Source organism: Magallana gigas, chromosome 6, assembly GCF_963853765.1.
Source record: "Magallana gigas chromosome 6, xbMagGiga1.1, whole genome shotgun sequence".
In the NCBI taxonomy this organism is placed as follows: domain Eukaryota; kingdom Metazoa; phylum Mollusca; class Bivalvia; order Ostreida; family Ostreidae; genus Magallana; species Magallana gigas.
In genome coordinates, this window is record NC_088858.1 from 50,129,313 (window position 1) to 50,145,840 (window position 16,528).

Sequence of the window (16,528 nt, forward strand, 5' to 3'; positions counted from 1 at the left end):
TCTGCTGACCTATGTGGACTTAGTAATAACGACCTCTATTTGTTTCTGTTAGGAGCAAGGTCACTCCCAGGCCTTTCATTTACAGATTTTTCGTATAGTTTGCACCTTCTTAATTTCCGCCTAATTAGGGATGCAGCAGCATGTTATTATAGAATGTCACGTGTAACGTCCTGTCCATACACATAAATGTCACAGGATTACAGTGTCATATAAATGATAATACTTTATATTTTGGTATTGCCTTATAGAGTGTGTACACCTGTAAACTTGTTGGTAATTATGTATAATATGTACTGGATCTTTGCACCATAGTAGACTATATTATCTCGTTTTCTCTACAATTGTCTATATGTTTGTATTCTTGTAAATATGTTATGATAATCTCCTTTGGGAGGAAATAAAGAAAGAAAAAACTATACTTGTTTTATCACATAGACAGACTGTTTTGTTGGTAATTTATATAATCAAACCATAAAATTTTTTATTATGTGTTAATCAGTAATGTCTTATTAATTAACAGAGTGTGTATTTTCCCTGTTAAAATTAAACTAAAATGATGGGCTAGATTTTTTTATTACAATACATTGTGCATATGCAGTATCTAAGACTCGCATGTTCGTATGTTATGTGCATTTTTTTTGAGACTGGAGTTTTATTTCAGAAAGTCATGACAATTGCTACAAAATCTAAAAAATTGCTGATTTGCTATGAAGATATTCCAAGTTCTATTATTTAGAAAAATCATTCTGCAACATTCTCCAAATGTTATCAGTGTATAAATATTTATAATCGAATGAATGTAATTCATTTAGCAAAAAAGTATGGAGTTTGTAGAATCTGTTGATCTGTCAATGTTTCTACGTGCAAAAATTAAAACCACGGACAATTTTTAAAACATTACACCAAGTGATCCTTTGGCGGTTATCAATTATTGAGAAGATAAAATCAAGAATGCTGGTCTGACCTAGCAAAAGTCACAATTATATACATCATCTTTCAAAACTAATACTTGGTGTATTAAACAGAATGATGTTCAAGTGCAGATATACAAAGCCACAACACATTTAATACCGTTGAATTCTGTTTCGCGATTCCCCAGGCACCCGCGGATTTAATTTGCAATAACCTTAATTTGTTATATCTCTTTAAAAAATTCTTAATATAAATTAATATTAGTATAACAAATTCGCATTAAATAATTTTTCACCATCACTACTAGGTGTGCTTATTAATGAATAAAATCAAAACTTCTTTTCAATAGGTAACTTATTGGAATTTAAAGGATTTATATTGAGACAAATACTGACGAAAAACTAAGTCAATTACATATTTTGTTTGAACTCTTGAGACTTCAAAGCAATTCGTAATCAAGGATAAAAATACCGTTATGCTTCAAATCATCAGTTCCCTATATCCGTAAATTTGTTGTACTATGGTTCATTATTACAATAAAAAATTGTTCAAGTTAATGTTTAAAAATTTGCCTAGCTGGACATACACAAATTCGTTATACCAAGGATAAGTGTATTATCGTGTTCATTCTAAATGAATTTACGGTACAAGGTAAAACTCATTTCGGAAGGGGGTGGTTGGATGAAAGCTATATAGTTTTCTCTTCCATATAGCTCATAAAACTATTTAAATAAAGAAAAAAAAACCAACTTCTAGATTGCTGTAACATGTATTAAAAGGGAAGGTACTAGTATTGATTTTATTGTGCGTGTTAATGCCCAACTAATTTTCATCAATATTCAAGAATACTATCAACTTGGGTTTCCGCCACGTATTATTTCACTGCCCATTGACACGATTGTAGATTATTTGAAATGACATAATTTGAATTGTGATGAGATTCCATCTGCCTTTTTGGTCTCTCCATTCAACATGTCTGCAAACAATAGGCTGCTGAATAATGCAGGCGTGTCTACCTTATCGTTTTCCTTAGCAACATGGCTTCCATTGTGTGCATCCTGTTTCGGCTAATGTGGAATTAGATACTAACAGCTTCATCCTTTGTGCACCAGGAACTGGACAACTCTGCTCTCTGTCTATTTGTGTGTTGTTATCAAAGTGACATGTGTAAATACACAGTTTATACCGATCGAAGCTGCATTGATCTCTGAGTGTATAAAGCAGTAACCCGCTTCTTATAAAAAATATATCTCCGTTTGTTTGCTGCGCCCGACAGATCGTATTAGTTCTGTCTTGCATAGAGAAGTCATTTGATGGAGAAAAGCAATGAAATAGAGCGGAGTGCCACTGTTGTGTAGGTAGGGGGAGAGAGTCGGCCAAACAGCACGGTTAGTGAGTACTCCTTGTGATCCGTGACAGATCGTAGGGCGCTCTGACTTCACCATCCTTCGGGTTTCTAAGTCTAGAGCTGACTGGGATTCTTACCAATTGAGACCCGCGTCTTTCTGAATCAATAACACTTCTACAGAGAGTTGAAAATTGACAGGTATATAATCTTCTAATCAATGTGAAATTCAGGGAAACAACAGCGTCCGTCATTCGAGTGAAGCAGTGGGCATTTCAACATGTTCGATTAGCACTTCAGCTAATTCCCCGACTCTTTTCGCTATTCAATACCTGTCTTGTTTGATCAACATGCACGCTATATACGCTGGGGGGTCAACTCCCACCCCGTCCCCACGGGTCCACCGGAAACAGTTCGGCTATGGACGACCGGTGATGCCTGGATATTCTTTCCCTCACAAACAGGCCTCTCCGGTCCATCATAAAAGTGCTTCTAAAGACTCGAACGATTCTGCTTCGAAGGAAACAAACTTTCGGGACGCTATCCCTGCGATGTGTACGGCTCTGGCCTGTGTGTGCTTTATCTGTAACATTATTCTTCCAGGACTAGGTAAGAAACGTATATAGCTTGAAAATATCCAGTCATTTGTAAATAATATATATTTTGATTATTGCAAAATTTTCCACTGTATTTTTCACATCTTTTCAATAATTGATTCGCAAGATCGACTGCAAAGTGAAAAAAAAAACTCAACCAATGTCTTCCTATAAGTTCAGCGACGCTTTAGGCACATTTTCCTTCAAATATTGAAACCACAAAATTTATTTCGAATTCATCAATTTTGTTTTTTTATGTTTATATCTAAACTTGTAACAGGTATTCTATTGTATATTGTACTTTACCCCTAATTAACTTCGTTTTAAAGACAACATCTTAATCATTAAACGTATTTATCCAGACACTGTCTGATAAGATTAAATTGTTTTCCAACAATTATTGACAGTAAAACCATTTTTCTATTCTTATTTCCCCCAAAATAGCGATGGAATAGAGCCTTGATCACAAAAACATGCCGTGATAGTGCTTAGTTGACACATTTCTTTATTTATGTCAGACATTTCCGATTAAAATAGATATTTACGATCCGCTCCATTTCCTCTGTTCTTATTTAACAAAATAATTAATGGCGACTGGGAGACAGTTCAAGCATAGGATGGGTGACAAGACTTCTTTTCCCGTAATTGAGTGCTGGAGATGATGGAGAAAAAACCCGTCATCGACCAAGATACTGTGCATTATTTATATAGTGCTGGGGAATTTCTTAAGAATTCCAATGACCCGGTATATTAATCTATCACGTAACAACAGGGAGTTTCATCGAAGGAATTGGTCTTTTGTGTGTGGTTGGTTGTATTTTCCCCTTGAGTGGTTACCTATTTTATAAAGGTACTAAGAAATAAACCTTTGTGATAAAAAGAGAATCTTTAGACAGACCATGCTGGATAAATATTGCTGAAAATTAAAAAAAGTTTGCAAGTAATGTCGTCAAACGTTCGATAATTAAGAAGTCGATAAAACAAATACTAATTAGAGGTCGTGCTATAAAGAAAATGTTTTAGGGACCCTGTAAAGTGGGTTGTTCTTTAATTTCCATCAGGTGTATTTACTTTGCAATTGATACTTCGCAATCAATGGAATCTCGGAATTTAAGTGGTTTATATTTGTGCACGTGCTTTTATAATAAGTGACTTCATAAATCTGCGCGAATAGTCAATATTCTGGAAATGAGTTCAAGATGTGTTTGTAAATATTCCGACTCTCACGTAGATACATGTACATGTATAATGCTTAAACTTGGCATGTTGCTCGTATCAGTTGACACTTCCAGTGCTAAAACTCTGGACGTATTTTGTATCTGTTGAGCAGTGTATGTGTTGACCAGTACTAAAACTCTGTATGTGTCTTGTATCTGTTGACCAATGCTAAACCTCGAGATGTTTACCAGTGACAGAACCTTGTCTGGTTTTGACAAATTTCTCAGAGTTGGTCCTATGGACAGATGCTCTCAAACCGATCATACAATGACCACAAATGTAAAGAGTAAATTAAAAGACATTGTCGTTATATTTCACAGTCAATCTGTTCATGTGCTAATCGAATTAGTGTGCATAATCAGCGTTACAGTTTGGTGTTGCTTTAGTTAAAGTTTAGTTAAAATATAGACCTTATTCAGGAAAGCAACTGACAAAATTTTAGAGAATTCTTTAAAGTTCACGAGCGTGGAGTCAGTATCTGGTCACTGAGTCAGTATAATTCTACACACGGCCATCACTACGTGTTACATGTTTTTTATAGTCACGTGTCTGGTGTTGTTTTTCTTTGGATTCTTGTACTATAGGTCAAGCTACACGGGATAAAACCATTCAATCACGACAGGGCGGCTAATTATTGGTAGATTATAGAAATGTCCAAATGAGGAATGTTATTTTCTTCTGTATATTCAAGGAGAAAATATCTGAGCAATTGTTCAATCAAACAAAGAATAATATTTGGAGAACTTCCAGTAACTATAGATAATCACTCGAGGTATATGAAATTATATTATGTGAAACATCTTGTAAAATCTGGATCGATTTTAGACTGACGGTGGACATCTGTGAATCGACAAACAGCTTAATATGAAGATATTTGACCCAAGACCTAATACCCACATAAATCAAAGTACTGTGTCCCATCGATTGAGACAAAACAGTGTTAATTGAATTTGTCATCTCTCTCTCTCTCTCTCTCTCTCTCTCTCTCTCTCTCTCTCTCTCTCTCTCTCTCTCTCTCTCTCTCTCTCTCTCTTAACTTGACAGCTGAGACTATAGGCAATATATTGACAGAGGAGACGATATTCGTGACATCTGTTATTGATAACATTTAAACATATAGACCTTTCTCGTAATATATCAAAATTAATGTCGTTTACCTTTTTCCTGGAAAAAATATCTACATGGTCATAAAACTGTTACCCCAGTAACAGTTATATATGCAGAATATACAGCTCACCTCAAAAAACCCTGAATGCGCAATTGATAGGTTTTGGTTACCGACATTTATTAGGATTCATCTTGACACCGCCACTTTTTGCTTACTTCATCTGTTTCAGTCCGTTTATTACATAAATACACAATCTGTTCTTGCTTAAGTTGGGGGTCTTGTGTCAAGAAGTGTCAAATTAGATAAGTTTTGCACTTCTGGTGTAGTTCTATTTGGGGTTCCCTCTGAAGTGTAATTCATAACAGTAATAATTATACGCTATTTTTGTGCCACTTCACTGCATGATTTTTACACCAAGAATACTTATTCTGTTAACCGTATCTATGCATAAGTTGATTACATTTGTCAATGTAGAAGAAATATCTCTGAAATAATTCTTCCTGTTGTTTTAATTGATTGTTACAGAACAAGTCTTATTTTATCTCTAGCCTTGTCATTTAGTTCATCGTATGTAGACCCAACAATGATCAAGATTCTTTACGTCTTCCGTTGTATATAACCTTATTATCACTAAGCTTTAAGGTTTTTTAGGGCTGGAAATTTCCGTCAGATTCTATGAAACCATGCAGTGGACATGTTACCCATGATATGTATTTTTAAACATATTGAATACGAGTAAATATCCTTGCAATTATATTAATATAACTAAATGTTAGTTTTGCAATGAACCAATAATTTGAACCATTCAAATTTGATTCACATTAACTCTCGTGGAACAGTTCATTGGAAGTTTGGATCACAGATACTTCTTTGTAAACCCTTGTAATATGTAGCTCCAGCTATAGAAACAAGGTTTGTTTAAAAAAAACCTACATACTGTATACATCCTAAAAAAAATACAAAGTCAAAAACACAAATGTCTGCGTTATTAGTTATTCTCTTTTGAGAAGTGGACAGGCATAGCCTAGTGGATGTAGGATATGCCTGTCCACTTCTCAAAAGAGAATACGTTATTAGTGACCGCTTCGATATTTTCATTTTATTATCTCACCCAAGGAATACTAGTGGTATAGGCAGCATTAACTCAATGTCCATCTTGATGTAGCACCCGCACTGTCGATCGTATGATTATTTACACTTAATTTACTATGTTTATCCTTTTAATCAACCCTGGTGCTTCTGTAAAAAGAAATGAGGGTCGGGAAAGGTCGCAGCCAATACAATAGATATGTACATGTATAAGTATACTGCGAAAGCCTTTGGTCCACTGGTCTGGTTACAGCGCAGAAACAGATTTCTTAACTTTTAAGATACAATCGTTAAAATGCAACATTAGGATGCTTTTGAAAAATTATAAAGCACAGTGGTGTAGAGGAGGTGGTAGACACTCGAAACAGATACTGAAAAGAACATTTTGGCCAGGCATGCAAGTACAAGTATGCATTTAAGGACAACAATCGAAAAAGATATCTTAATATTTTTTTATTTAGTACACGCTACTATAATCTGACGTGGTTATTTTTAAGTAAATATCGGTACTGAATATGCTTCAAGAAAACTAGAATATTCGCTAGGGAACAACAAATGATGTTCTGCAAAAGAAACTGCATTTTTCATAATGGAGAAATGCTGTAATCTTTCAGTATGCATATGCAGGCTTGATTCATCTTGGAAATTAACCCAGCCACTGATTTTATTGCACCAGATGTATTGATTACAGTTGACTAATTTGTAATACAGCCCCAAGGACTTGCAGATCAATTATTCTGCAAACGATATTAAATGGTATTTATACAAATGGTCTCCTCCATGTTTGGTATTGTTTGGTTTCCTTGCGAATCTCCCCTTTCTGTATTTATTGAACTTATGAGTGCGATAGAATCATGCAAAAAGTAGTATGTTTGAAAAAGTATTTCCCCAATCAACAACAAAAAGAGCATCGTCGTCCTCATGCGGCTGCTCCGGCCAACAATGATTGGTTAGATTTCCCTGTAGAGTGACGCGGCCATACTATAGGAGTCATGGCACACAAACCTCAAGAACAATCTCTGAATAATCAGAGCAAGCGAAGAGCAACAACAACAAAGACTCACATAACAGAGAATAATATAAAGTCATTATGTCTCAATGTGATTAATTTTTGGTATCATACAATATACTAGTACGTGTATAAGGAAGGTGTCCTGTACTTCTCAATTTATTCATGAGAGAGACCAATTAGGGAGTGGCTGTATGGTTATATGGTAATGTTCGGCCACTTAACCAAACAGTAGAGGATTCCATTAAACTGTTATTTTGCATTATTTTACAGCCTCTGACGGAAACCGACTTTGGCCTCAGTGTTTTACTCTTTAATAACGAGGGGAGGTAACGTGTCTAAAAATGGAATCCAGTCTGTAATTATTAAAAGATAAATCTAACAGCACGTGATGGAAAGTTCATTCATTGATAGTTAATAATGTTATTATAAAACATAACAAAAAGGGCTCAGTCATAAAAATAATTGTTATGACCGCCCCGTGCAAAGATAATTTCAATACCTGATTTTTCATCATTTAGAGAAAATATTGACACGGCTGCAGATCAGCTTAGTGGATCCAAGTGGTACAAATGTATTTCCTTTGAAACAACCAAACTATTGACTCAAAATCCATTTTTTTAAGCATTTACATTTTACAAAGTCCACCGTCACAAAAGTATTTACGAATTTATATTTCTTTACATCATACTCTCCCTTTATGCATTTACTGTGCTGATACAAAGAGAGACCCGTCTAACGAGCAAGCATCATCTTTGACTTTAATTCATAATTCGTCGGTGATATGTTAATTTGGATGACGGGTACACTTAGATTGAACTACAGGGATTTCATTTTAAGTAAGATCGATCCACTGACGTCAATGTCTTTACAACATTTCTCTTTGCAATGAATAGTTATTACTGACATCATTAAAATTTTACTTGAGCCATTTGTAGTCAACATGTATTATTACTAGTACTCTACAATAACATTACAGAAAAACTACATCGTTGTATTTAATGTCTTTAATTTAGTTGTGTGGATGTTTTTTGGGAAGGGGGTGGGGTGTTGTTAGGGTTCAAGTTTGAAAATAAATGTTTTTTGTTGGGGTTTTTGTGTGCATAGTCTTGCAATTGGTTTCCTTCCTATTTCAATAGAAGTTAAAGCTATCAGGAAATTGGAAGAATGTGCCTGCCTTAGTCAACTGCGCATTTGTATGATATGCGAGAGAATTATCTGTATATCTAACACATGTTTAGTAATTATCAGTGAGGTATTTAGTGAATAGAGGTATTTGCTAATTCAGAAAAGATTTTCTTGAGTGTTTGCTTGTTTAGTTTTTTTACACATGGAAATAAGCAGTTTTTTCATAACCTCTTCTATCATGATTGTCGTTACACTATTCTAAAAAATGTGATAGTAAAGGTTTTTTTTTTAAACCAGGGAAGAGAAGTTCAGGATATTTACATGAATATACTGTCTCCTGTTTTATAACAAGTTGAATTAAGATTATATTTACGTGTCTTTGCAATTATCCTAAGCCATGTTATTGTCGCAATTCCATAATTCATCTTTCTGTAACAAAGATTGGGATGTATCCAAGTAAGCCAGCTTGGCTGCATTATGTTTTCTGTAAAACAAACCTATCTATGAATGCGAGTGGGTGTCAACACCTCAGAGGCCATCTTGGACCATTCGTGGGGAAGCTAGGTCATGCAAAATCATCGAAATCACATCGAAACTCTCCGACGATTCTCTGCTTAAAGTTAATGACGATCCGATTTCTCAATTTACAATCACTGCTTTAGAACAATTCCCCTAATCGTTTTAGAAGTTTTGTTTTGATATATTACACAGCGCTAATGGGGCAATAATTTAGGACTCGTAATCTCTAGTTTCCCCATTAATTACCGTTACTGAGGAATTGGCTTGTTGCTGGAACCATTCGATTAATTGTCTTTTAACCAAATACAAGCTTTATTAAAAGCATTACACGGGGATATCCACTCACCAGTCGTTCCTGCCTCTTTCTCTATCTCCTTGTTCAATTATTGAAGAGGGCAGGAGCCCGGTAATAAGCTAAATCAATAAGTATTTTCACAGAAATAAAAACATTTGCAAAGAACGGCTTTCCTCTTGTGATTTATTGCACATTAATCCCGTTTGTTACGTGACCGGTGTGCATACTATTAGTTTTATACAGAATCCAATATGTCAGCATCATTTATTTGAAGGACATGAAGTCTTTATGTTTTTGTTGATTATCTTAATGATTTCTCCTGCTATATTCGGCTTTGCAGCCTATCATAAGACGTAGAACACGAAATAAGGGGTTGTTTCTCTCACAAATAGATATTGTTTTCGATTGTTAGGCAGAAATAATTAAATAGGATAACATTAGTTCTTTTACTGGTTCTTTTGTTTTGACAACAACAATAACAAAAGTTTTGAATTTACACGAATGTTCAGTTCATCTCTGCGAGAGGCATTGTCCCGCCATTTTAGATTTCACCAGCTAATATCTGAACATTAGCTTTATGATCATAATGGATATATACATTGAAATATCACCGGATTCCTTAAAAGCCAAAGCCTACCAGTTTCAAATATTAAAGCTATCCTCCTGTACACTTCTTTCAACAAAGATGTTAAGGAGCAACCTTGGGTACGTGCCGTCTGTATCTAATTCCTTATGGTGAATGACCTTCCATTTCCTTGCACTTTTACTGTAAACAATTACTAACTATGCTTTCAATCAAAGTATTGACAACCAGTCAGCTTTAAAATAAAGGCTTTTTGAAGACTGTAGAAATAAATAAATAATCGTAGCAATCATCGCCATTCCTTAGGCAAACACCAATTTGCTGTCGACTAGGTTCCACCCAATGTGAAATCAAACATATGTAAAAGTTACATACAAAGGTGGAGTCCCCAGGGGCAATAGCTAGAAACCTTTCCACGAATCATCTTATCTTATTATGAAATTAAAAGAAATATTTGCTGTATTGTATAAATAAATCAAACCATGCTTCGGGTGAAGAGAGGCCAATTAACATAGCACAGAGGAGCCATTTTCCTGTCGTTCTTGTTCGGGGCTACCGTTTTGATGTACCTGTACTGCCGACCCGTGTAGAATCAATAAGACCGATGCCAGGTCTCTGTCTTTCTGCGAGGCTGATTGAGACGATTTCCCGCGAATGAAAGCATCCACAAACACATGTAAAGTCTCCGATATCATCACAGGTCGAGCACTGGATTGCGTTAATACTTTATGATCGGATCGGGACGCAACAAGAATGTATCGTATGAAAATGCGGGGTATTTTTTTTGTTTTATCTCAATAAACCTCATTGTAACATTGGCTGAATCCTAAATGAAACTTTCCACACTATTATGTAAAATGTTTATTCTGTATAGCATTCCAATATTTTACCATTCCAACAGTCTAAGGATTTTCTAAGCAGACAGGAGTGCTATCAAAACAATACATTTCTGGAGGATTTCTTCCAGAACTGTGCCCTCTCATACAAACCTACAAAAATATTTACAAATCTGCGCAATGTTTCAAAAAATGGAGAGTTCTTGTGTTACTGCTTCATTTCAAACGCACTCGCATTGGTTTGCCTGTTCAGTAATACTTAGTTATGTGAGTAAATTCCTTCTAATTCCAATTTATCTACTGTCATCACACCAGTACAAACATGGTTCATTCCAAAGAGTTATTTACCCTGCATGACTTCAAATAAGCAGAATGGTTGGTTTTGTGTTGATACATATATCAAATTCTGAATAAATTGTATTTTCATTAATCGGTCTTTTTGTCTCTCCTCTGTTTATTTATTCACAATTACGCGGAGCTATTCATTCATAAATTAAGAAAGTACAGTATATCTATTATGTAATTTTGTTGCACAGACTCGTATTTTCTACATTTTGTACATTATACATAAATATACATTAATGTACATGTATATACATCAGTTATCATGCGCGAGTTTAGAAAAAATTATTGGGGGGGGGGGGGGGTTCCGAGGGATATTTGAGTTTTCCCGGGGGGGGGGGGGTGTCAGAGGCACATTTTCTTAACCCCCTCCCTAGATCCGCGTATGAGTCATGAATAACTTTGTTAACTTCAATTTCGATCCACTAATGTATGGCATTCTTTGATATGTTACAATCGTAAGGAGATACAGATGATATCGTCAAGGAGATCTTTATTTGGTCAATAAATAAAACTAAGCGATCTGTCTGGAAGACTTCAAATGTCTCCACATCGTCTCTGTATTAAGTTTGTCAATAACAAGGACTGAATTGAGCTCTGTAGCTATGCGGTGCAGTAAACAAAGATTGTTGTTTAATTAGATTCCGATGCAGTTGTCAGCGCAGGCTATCAAAGATTTCTTGTTGTTACAGTGACGTGCATTGTATCAAAATCAGTGCCCGGGTTAAATCCGAGAGAGGTGATTGTTGAAAAGTTTATTTCATCTCTTTGGTTGTAGTTTACAACAGAGAGTATATTACAAACATATACACAATTTACACTTTATGCGTGAGTAGAGTATATATATATATATATATATATATATATATATATATATATATATATATATATATATATATATATATATATATATATATATATATGAAATAACAATATACCTTTTTATGTAGATAAATAGATACGAATTAATAACTAGGAGATTTAGCCTTCTCGTTAACAATATATATTAATACTGATAAATTTACATAACTTGCTTATGCAGAACTCTTACTATTAGTTTACATGTAAACAAACCAGCAGTACCTCACGTAACTGTGCCCAGAAAAATGTCAAAGGTAAAAGGCAAATTTTTACCACCAATATTGTGGCACATTATATACAAGTTCATGTATGTGTATGGACTATTTTTATATGTTGAATCTATTATTTAGGCATTTCTATCTAATATCTGTAATCTTGTATGCCCTCTGGGCCCAAAATTGGAAATAAACTATTATTATTATTATTATTATATTATTATTATTATTATTATTATACAAGATATTCGCGTGTTAGGTAAGGATGGGTGCTGGATTGATGGAAAAGGTTTCGTTCCGTTAGAGAATATTTTTAAAACGGACTTTAACAATATTTTACAAGTGTATTGGATATTTTTATTATGACCGTTGGTGTGATTGGGTCTATTTTTAAATACACTGACATGTATGTTTAGAACAATTATGTTTACTGAATGAAGCTCCTCGGTTTGATATAAACCTCATCAGCAAGGATATTTAAGAAAATGTCATTCAATACAGCAACGAGTTGAAGGCATGTAAAACTAGGATAATTTTGAAGCATCTGGAGTTAATTCCTTTGAGTAACAATGTATTGTTTAAGTCTTCCATTCATCCCTAGAAACTCAAGCCAACAGTCGCTGTTTTATAGACATCTGCCACTTGCAATAAGCTAATAAAGCCTGCATAATGTCACTGTCCACAAAAATCATCAATTATCTTAATGTTAGCAAAACTACTATTTTCCCTCTTGAGTATTGGTTCATGAGTTCATGGAATTCATTTTTCTTTCTCTTCTCGCGGTGAAGATATATTTTTCACATCATTACTGACGATAAATTCAGTCATGATAATGCATTTACCTATATTATGGTTTTTGTTTTTTTCTTAAAAATTGCTCTGTATCACTTGTAGTCTTAGATTGTTTCATTCCTTCATTTTCCACAATGTTTCATCAATATACTCTGAACTTTTATAAATACATGTACGTGTCGTCTTTAATTCACTGCCATTTTTTTCTGAGCCATTATGACGTCATGTCCTCTTAATTCGCTAGGTACCTTCCTGTCTGGAATGAGCGTCCTCTGTGGTTCCAAAGTGAGGCAAAAGGACACCACAAAATCCAAAGTGGTGCTCGTTAACTGTTGGGTGGCCTTTCTGCAGCTTTTCACCACCATATTTCTCTTGTTAGGTTGGATATGGAGCATTGTTTGGGGAACATTGTTCATTTCCTATACAGGTGAAGATTTCTTGAATAATTGATTGATGTATGTATAACTTTCATATGCCATATGTTCTTATGAAACTAAACTAAGATACTAATTTATGCATAGAATAAATGTCCAAAGATACATGTTAGACCTTAAGGAGGCTGGGTGGTCTTCAAACTAACCATCAGATCCGCCTAAGGTTTATAATATCAGATCCGCCTAAGGTTTATAATATAATCAATACAGTCTAAAAATGACCACGACCATCGAGCTCTCTGAACCTAGACGATGCACAGTGAATGCATGTCACAATGTCCATGTTAGTGTCCTAGTATATCAAGCTATTCGCCCAAACTGTCTTTTCTTTTTTTTTCATTTTGCAGATGAGTTCTACAAGATCAAAGAGAAAGGAATAGAAACGAGTGACCCTGACAAGGTACAAGAACAGCACACTAAGCCCCAGACGTCGCCGGCGAAACAGCGCAATAACACACAAACTAACTCTTCTCCCAAACCCTCAACGAACGCGCAAGTGCAGAGGATTCCGGTGCAACAGACGCAACATCAAGTTCCTTCTACGTCATCAACTGACCATTCCATCATCACTTTACAAGAACTTCCAACAATAAACAATGACAATTCAGTGACGCGTTTGGATCAGCCAATAATGAACGCTAGAACTCGCCATCAAAAGATTCTTAGAAGACAAATGTCTGATCACGATTTGTCTCCCTTCAATTTGACGCAGGAGCAGTTGGAGGACATTATAATTCATGCTGCTCCGGTTACTAGGGGCAACAGAATGACCATAGACGAAGCCCGAGAATCTGGCCCGGAAAAGGGATGAAATTCGTTCTGTATATTCTCAGAGTGACGATGGTGCAATATGTGGAATAATGTACTTCGATATATTTTGTTTACTCTATCAAAAATAAATGTTATTATATTACTACACCCGCATTAATGGAAGTAAGTGGTTATGACAAAAGGCCTATGGGCTACATTGTTCACATTCAGTTTACAAGAGTCATTACATTGCAATAGAAATACGTTTAGTAAAAAGCGATGTTCATGTCTTTCAGCATAAGCAATGGAGAACCTGCTCTTTTTAGTAAGATGTCCAGGCGAGCTCAAGTACTTAAAAAGTGGAATCAAAGTTTAAAACGGGTGCATTGACTATCATGCTTGCTTGCCGGTGCGCCAGATTTAAAATAATAGATGTATAACAAACAAGACTAATTGCAGTTGCTCTGTATCGAGCATTTAAGCCAAAACACAAGACCCACTCAACAAAATGAACCAAACACCAATTTCGTGCAGTTTTGTCTTTAGATATAGTAATGAGAAATCGAAACAAAAGTTTAAAACGCCTTAAAAAAGCCTCTAAAAATCTGTTTATATTATCCATAGAAAAATTAAGAAGTTAACCACACGTGAAAAGCTCAAGCAAGCAAATATGCAAATAAGAATGGAGTCAATAAAACATTACTAAAACATTGGAGAAGAAACAATTTGAGATATCTCTATTTAAAATTTGTTTACTTGCATTAAAACTGCAAGTGATTAATTACTAATAACGCCATAGCCATAATAACAAAGCCCAACAGATTGCGTGGACCATTAATCTTTATTGACAAAGCCACGGAATATAACCAAGCTGGAAACATTAACTATAAAAGCAAATAAGCTCACATGACAACAGTATCAGGACTGTATACAAGTACATGTAACAGCTGGCGGTATCTCATAATTATCGTGTCATGTTGCATGGAAGGCTTTTCAGCATTGTGAAAGCATTACCTTGTTAACCTGAAACGGCAACCGTTTATTATAACTGTTTGACAATTTCAGCCAATGTGAAAAATGTTCCAGTCGAGAACAAGGTTGATTGCAAACCACTGAAAAACAAATAAATGAGTACTTGATGTATTTATGTTCCCAAATATAAATACGGTGTCAGGATAGGGACATTGTAAAACGTTATATTGTTTAACAGTCGCGTCACACATTGCGCCGTCGCGCCATCACGACTTTACATAACAAGCAGTTGCGCTATGACGAGCTTGCAAAGCAAACCATCTTGCTATCACACAACTCGTCTCCACATCAATTCAACTTCACACACCTCGCAATCCCGCTGTCGCAATTGCCGCGATTTCGATGTTACCGCAATGTTGTCATCTGTATTTCTCGCTACAGAGTGTTGTAAATTGCGATGACCAATAAATGTGCTTGAGCGACGACGCGTTGTGTGAAGCTGTATCAGTGCGTCTACTTATGTTTGACAAAACAATGGCAAAGCTGCGTTATCATGACAACATGTTATGGGACTCTTGTGCGCAGTTGTATAATGTGCAAAGACAATTGTGTTAGCGGGACAGCTGGTGTGTGCTTTCCCATCACTCAGAATTTTCAGGGTTTTTTTAATGGTTCTGTCGAAAACAATGCGTATTATTTTTATAATAAAGCTGTTTGGTTCGTCTCACTTTTATTTCTTTTGAACCTATATAATTATAATGTCGTGCGTTTTTGGTTATCAACAACCATGCCCTTCGATTGCCAAACTTAAAGCAGAGGTAATCAAATGGCACAATTATTGGAACGTGCACAGTCCAACTCTGTAGCTTGTACGATGAAAATCTTATTTTATGTTTTTTCACGTTTTCCAATTCTAGACAAGGCATTGTTTAAATCGATTTATGTGATGTACATGTACATTGTACTATGAAAACTAACACGTCCGTCAGATTCCGCTTACAAACTTTTTAGGTCACCATTGTGCGTCAACAATTTTACATTTTTAACTTCTTGAAAACTTCAAAACCAAATGTTACCATTTTGTTTGTGAAACATCTCAATGGTAAGAAGAATCTAAATTGTGATATTCGTGGTTTTACCACCCCCAGGACCTCAAAGGCGGGGCCAAATATACAAAAAATGCAAAATTATTTTTTTTTTAAAACTAAGATCCTGTGTGCATACTGTATATATACTTGTAGAAATAAGCTGTATGCATTTTGTGTGCATCATAAATGAAACTATGAATATTAAAAAGATTGATTATTAAAGGCCAGTGGGTCTATTATTACCAAAAGTTTACAATTTTTGGCCCCTGGAGCTAAAGTACACATAGTCCGAGATCCCTCCGACTCTTACACCCTCCCCCCACCCCTCCCCCCTCCAATTTTCAAGAATGAATGTTTTTTCAAAAATCAAATAAAAAAGCGGGGTAATAGTCAAAGGAGTCTCAGATTAGGGTTTAGACTTCAAAATGAAGCTTAA

At 35.3% G+C, this 16,528-nt stretch overlaps 1 protein-coding gene across 2 annotated transcripts; it reads left to right on the forward strand.

Moving 5' to 3' along the window:
- Positions 1 to 1,821: 1,821 nt before the first annotated feature.
- Positions 1,822 to 14,198, forward strand: LOC105326768 (uncharacterized). Of its 2 annotated transcripts, XM_011426950.4 has the most exons (3): positions 1,849 to 2,866; positions 13,093 to 13,275; positions 13,630 to 14,198. In XM_011426950.4, the coding sequence occupies exons 1-3, from the start codon at positions 2,608 to 2,610 to the stop codon at positions 14,091 to 14,093; spliced, it is 906 nt and encodes a 301-aa protein (XP_011425252.1). In that variant the 5' UTR covers positions 1,849 to 2,607; the 3' UTR covers positions 14,094 to 14,198. The 2 variants fall into 2 exon arrangements, with proteins under 2 accessions (XP_065944096.1, XP_011425252.1); XM_066088024.1 differs by lacking the exon at positions 13,093 to 13,275 and having other exon boundaries at positions 1,822 to 2,866.
- The last annotated feature ends 2,330 nt before the right edge of the window (positions 14,199 to 16,528 follow it).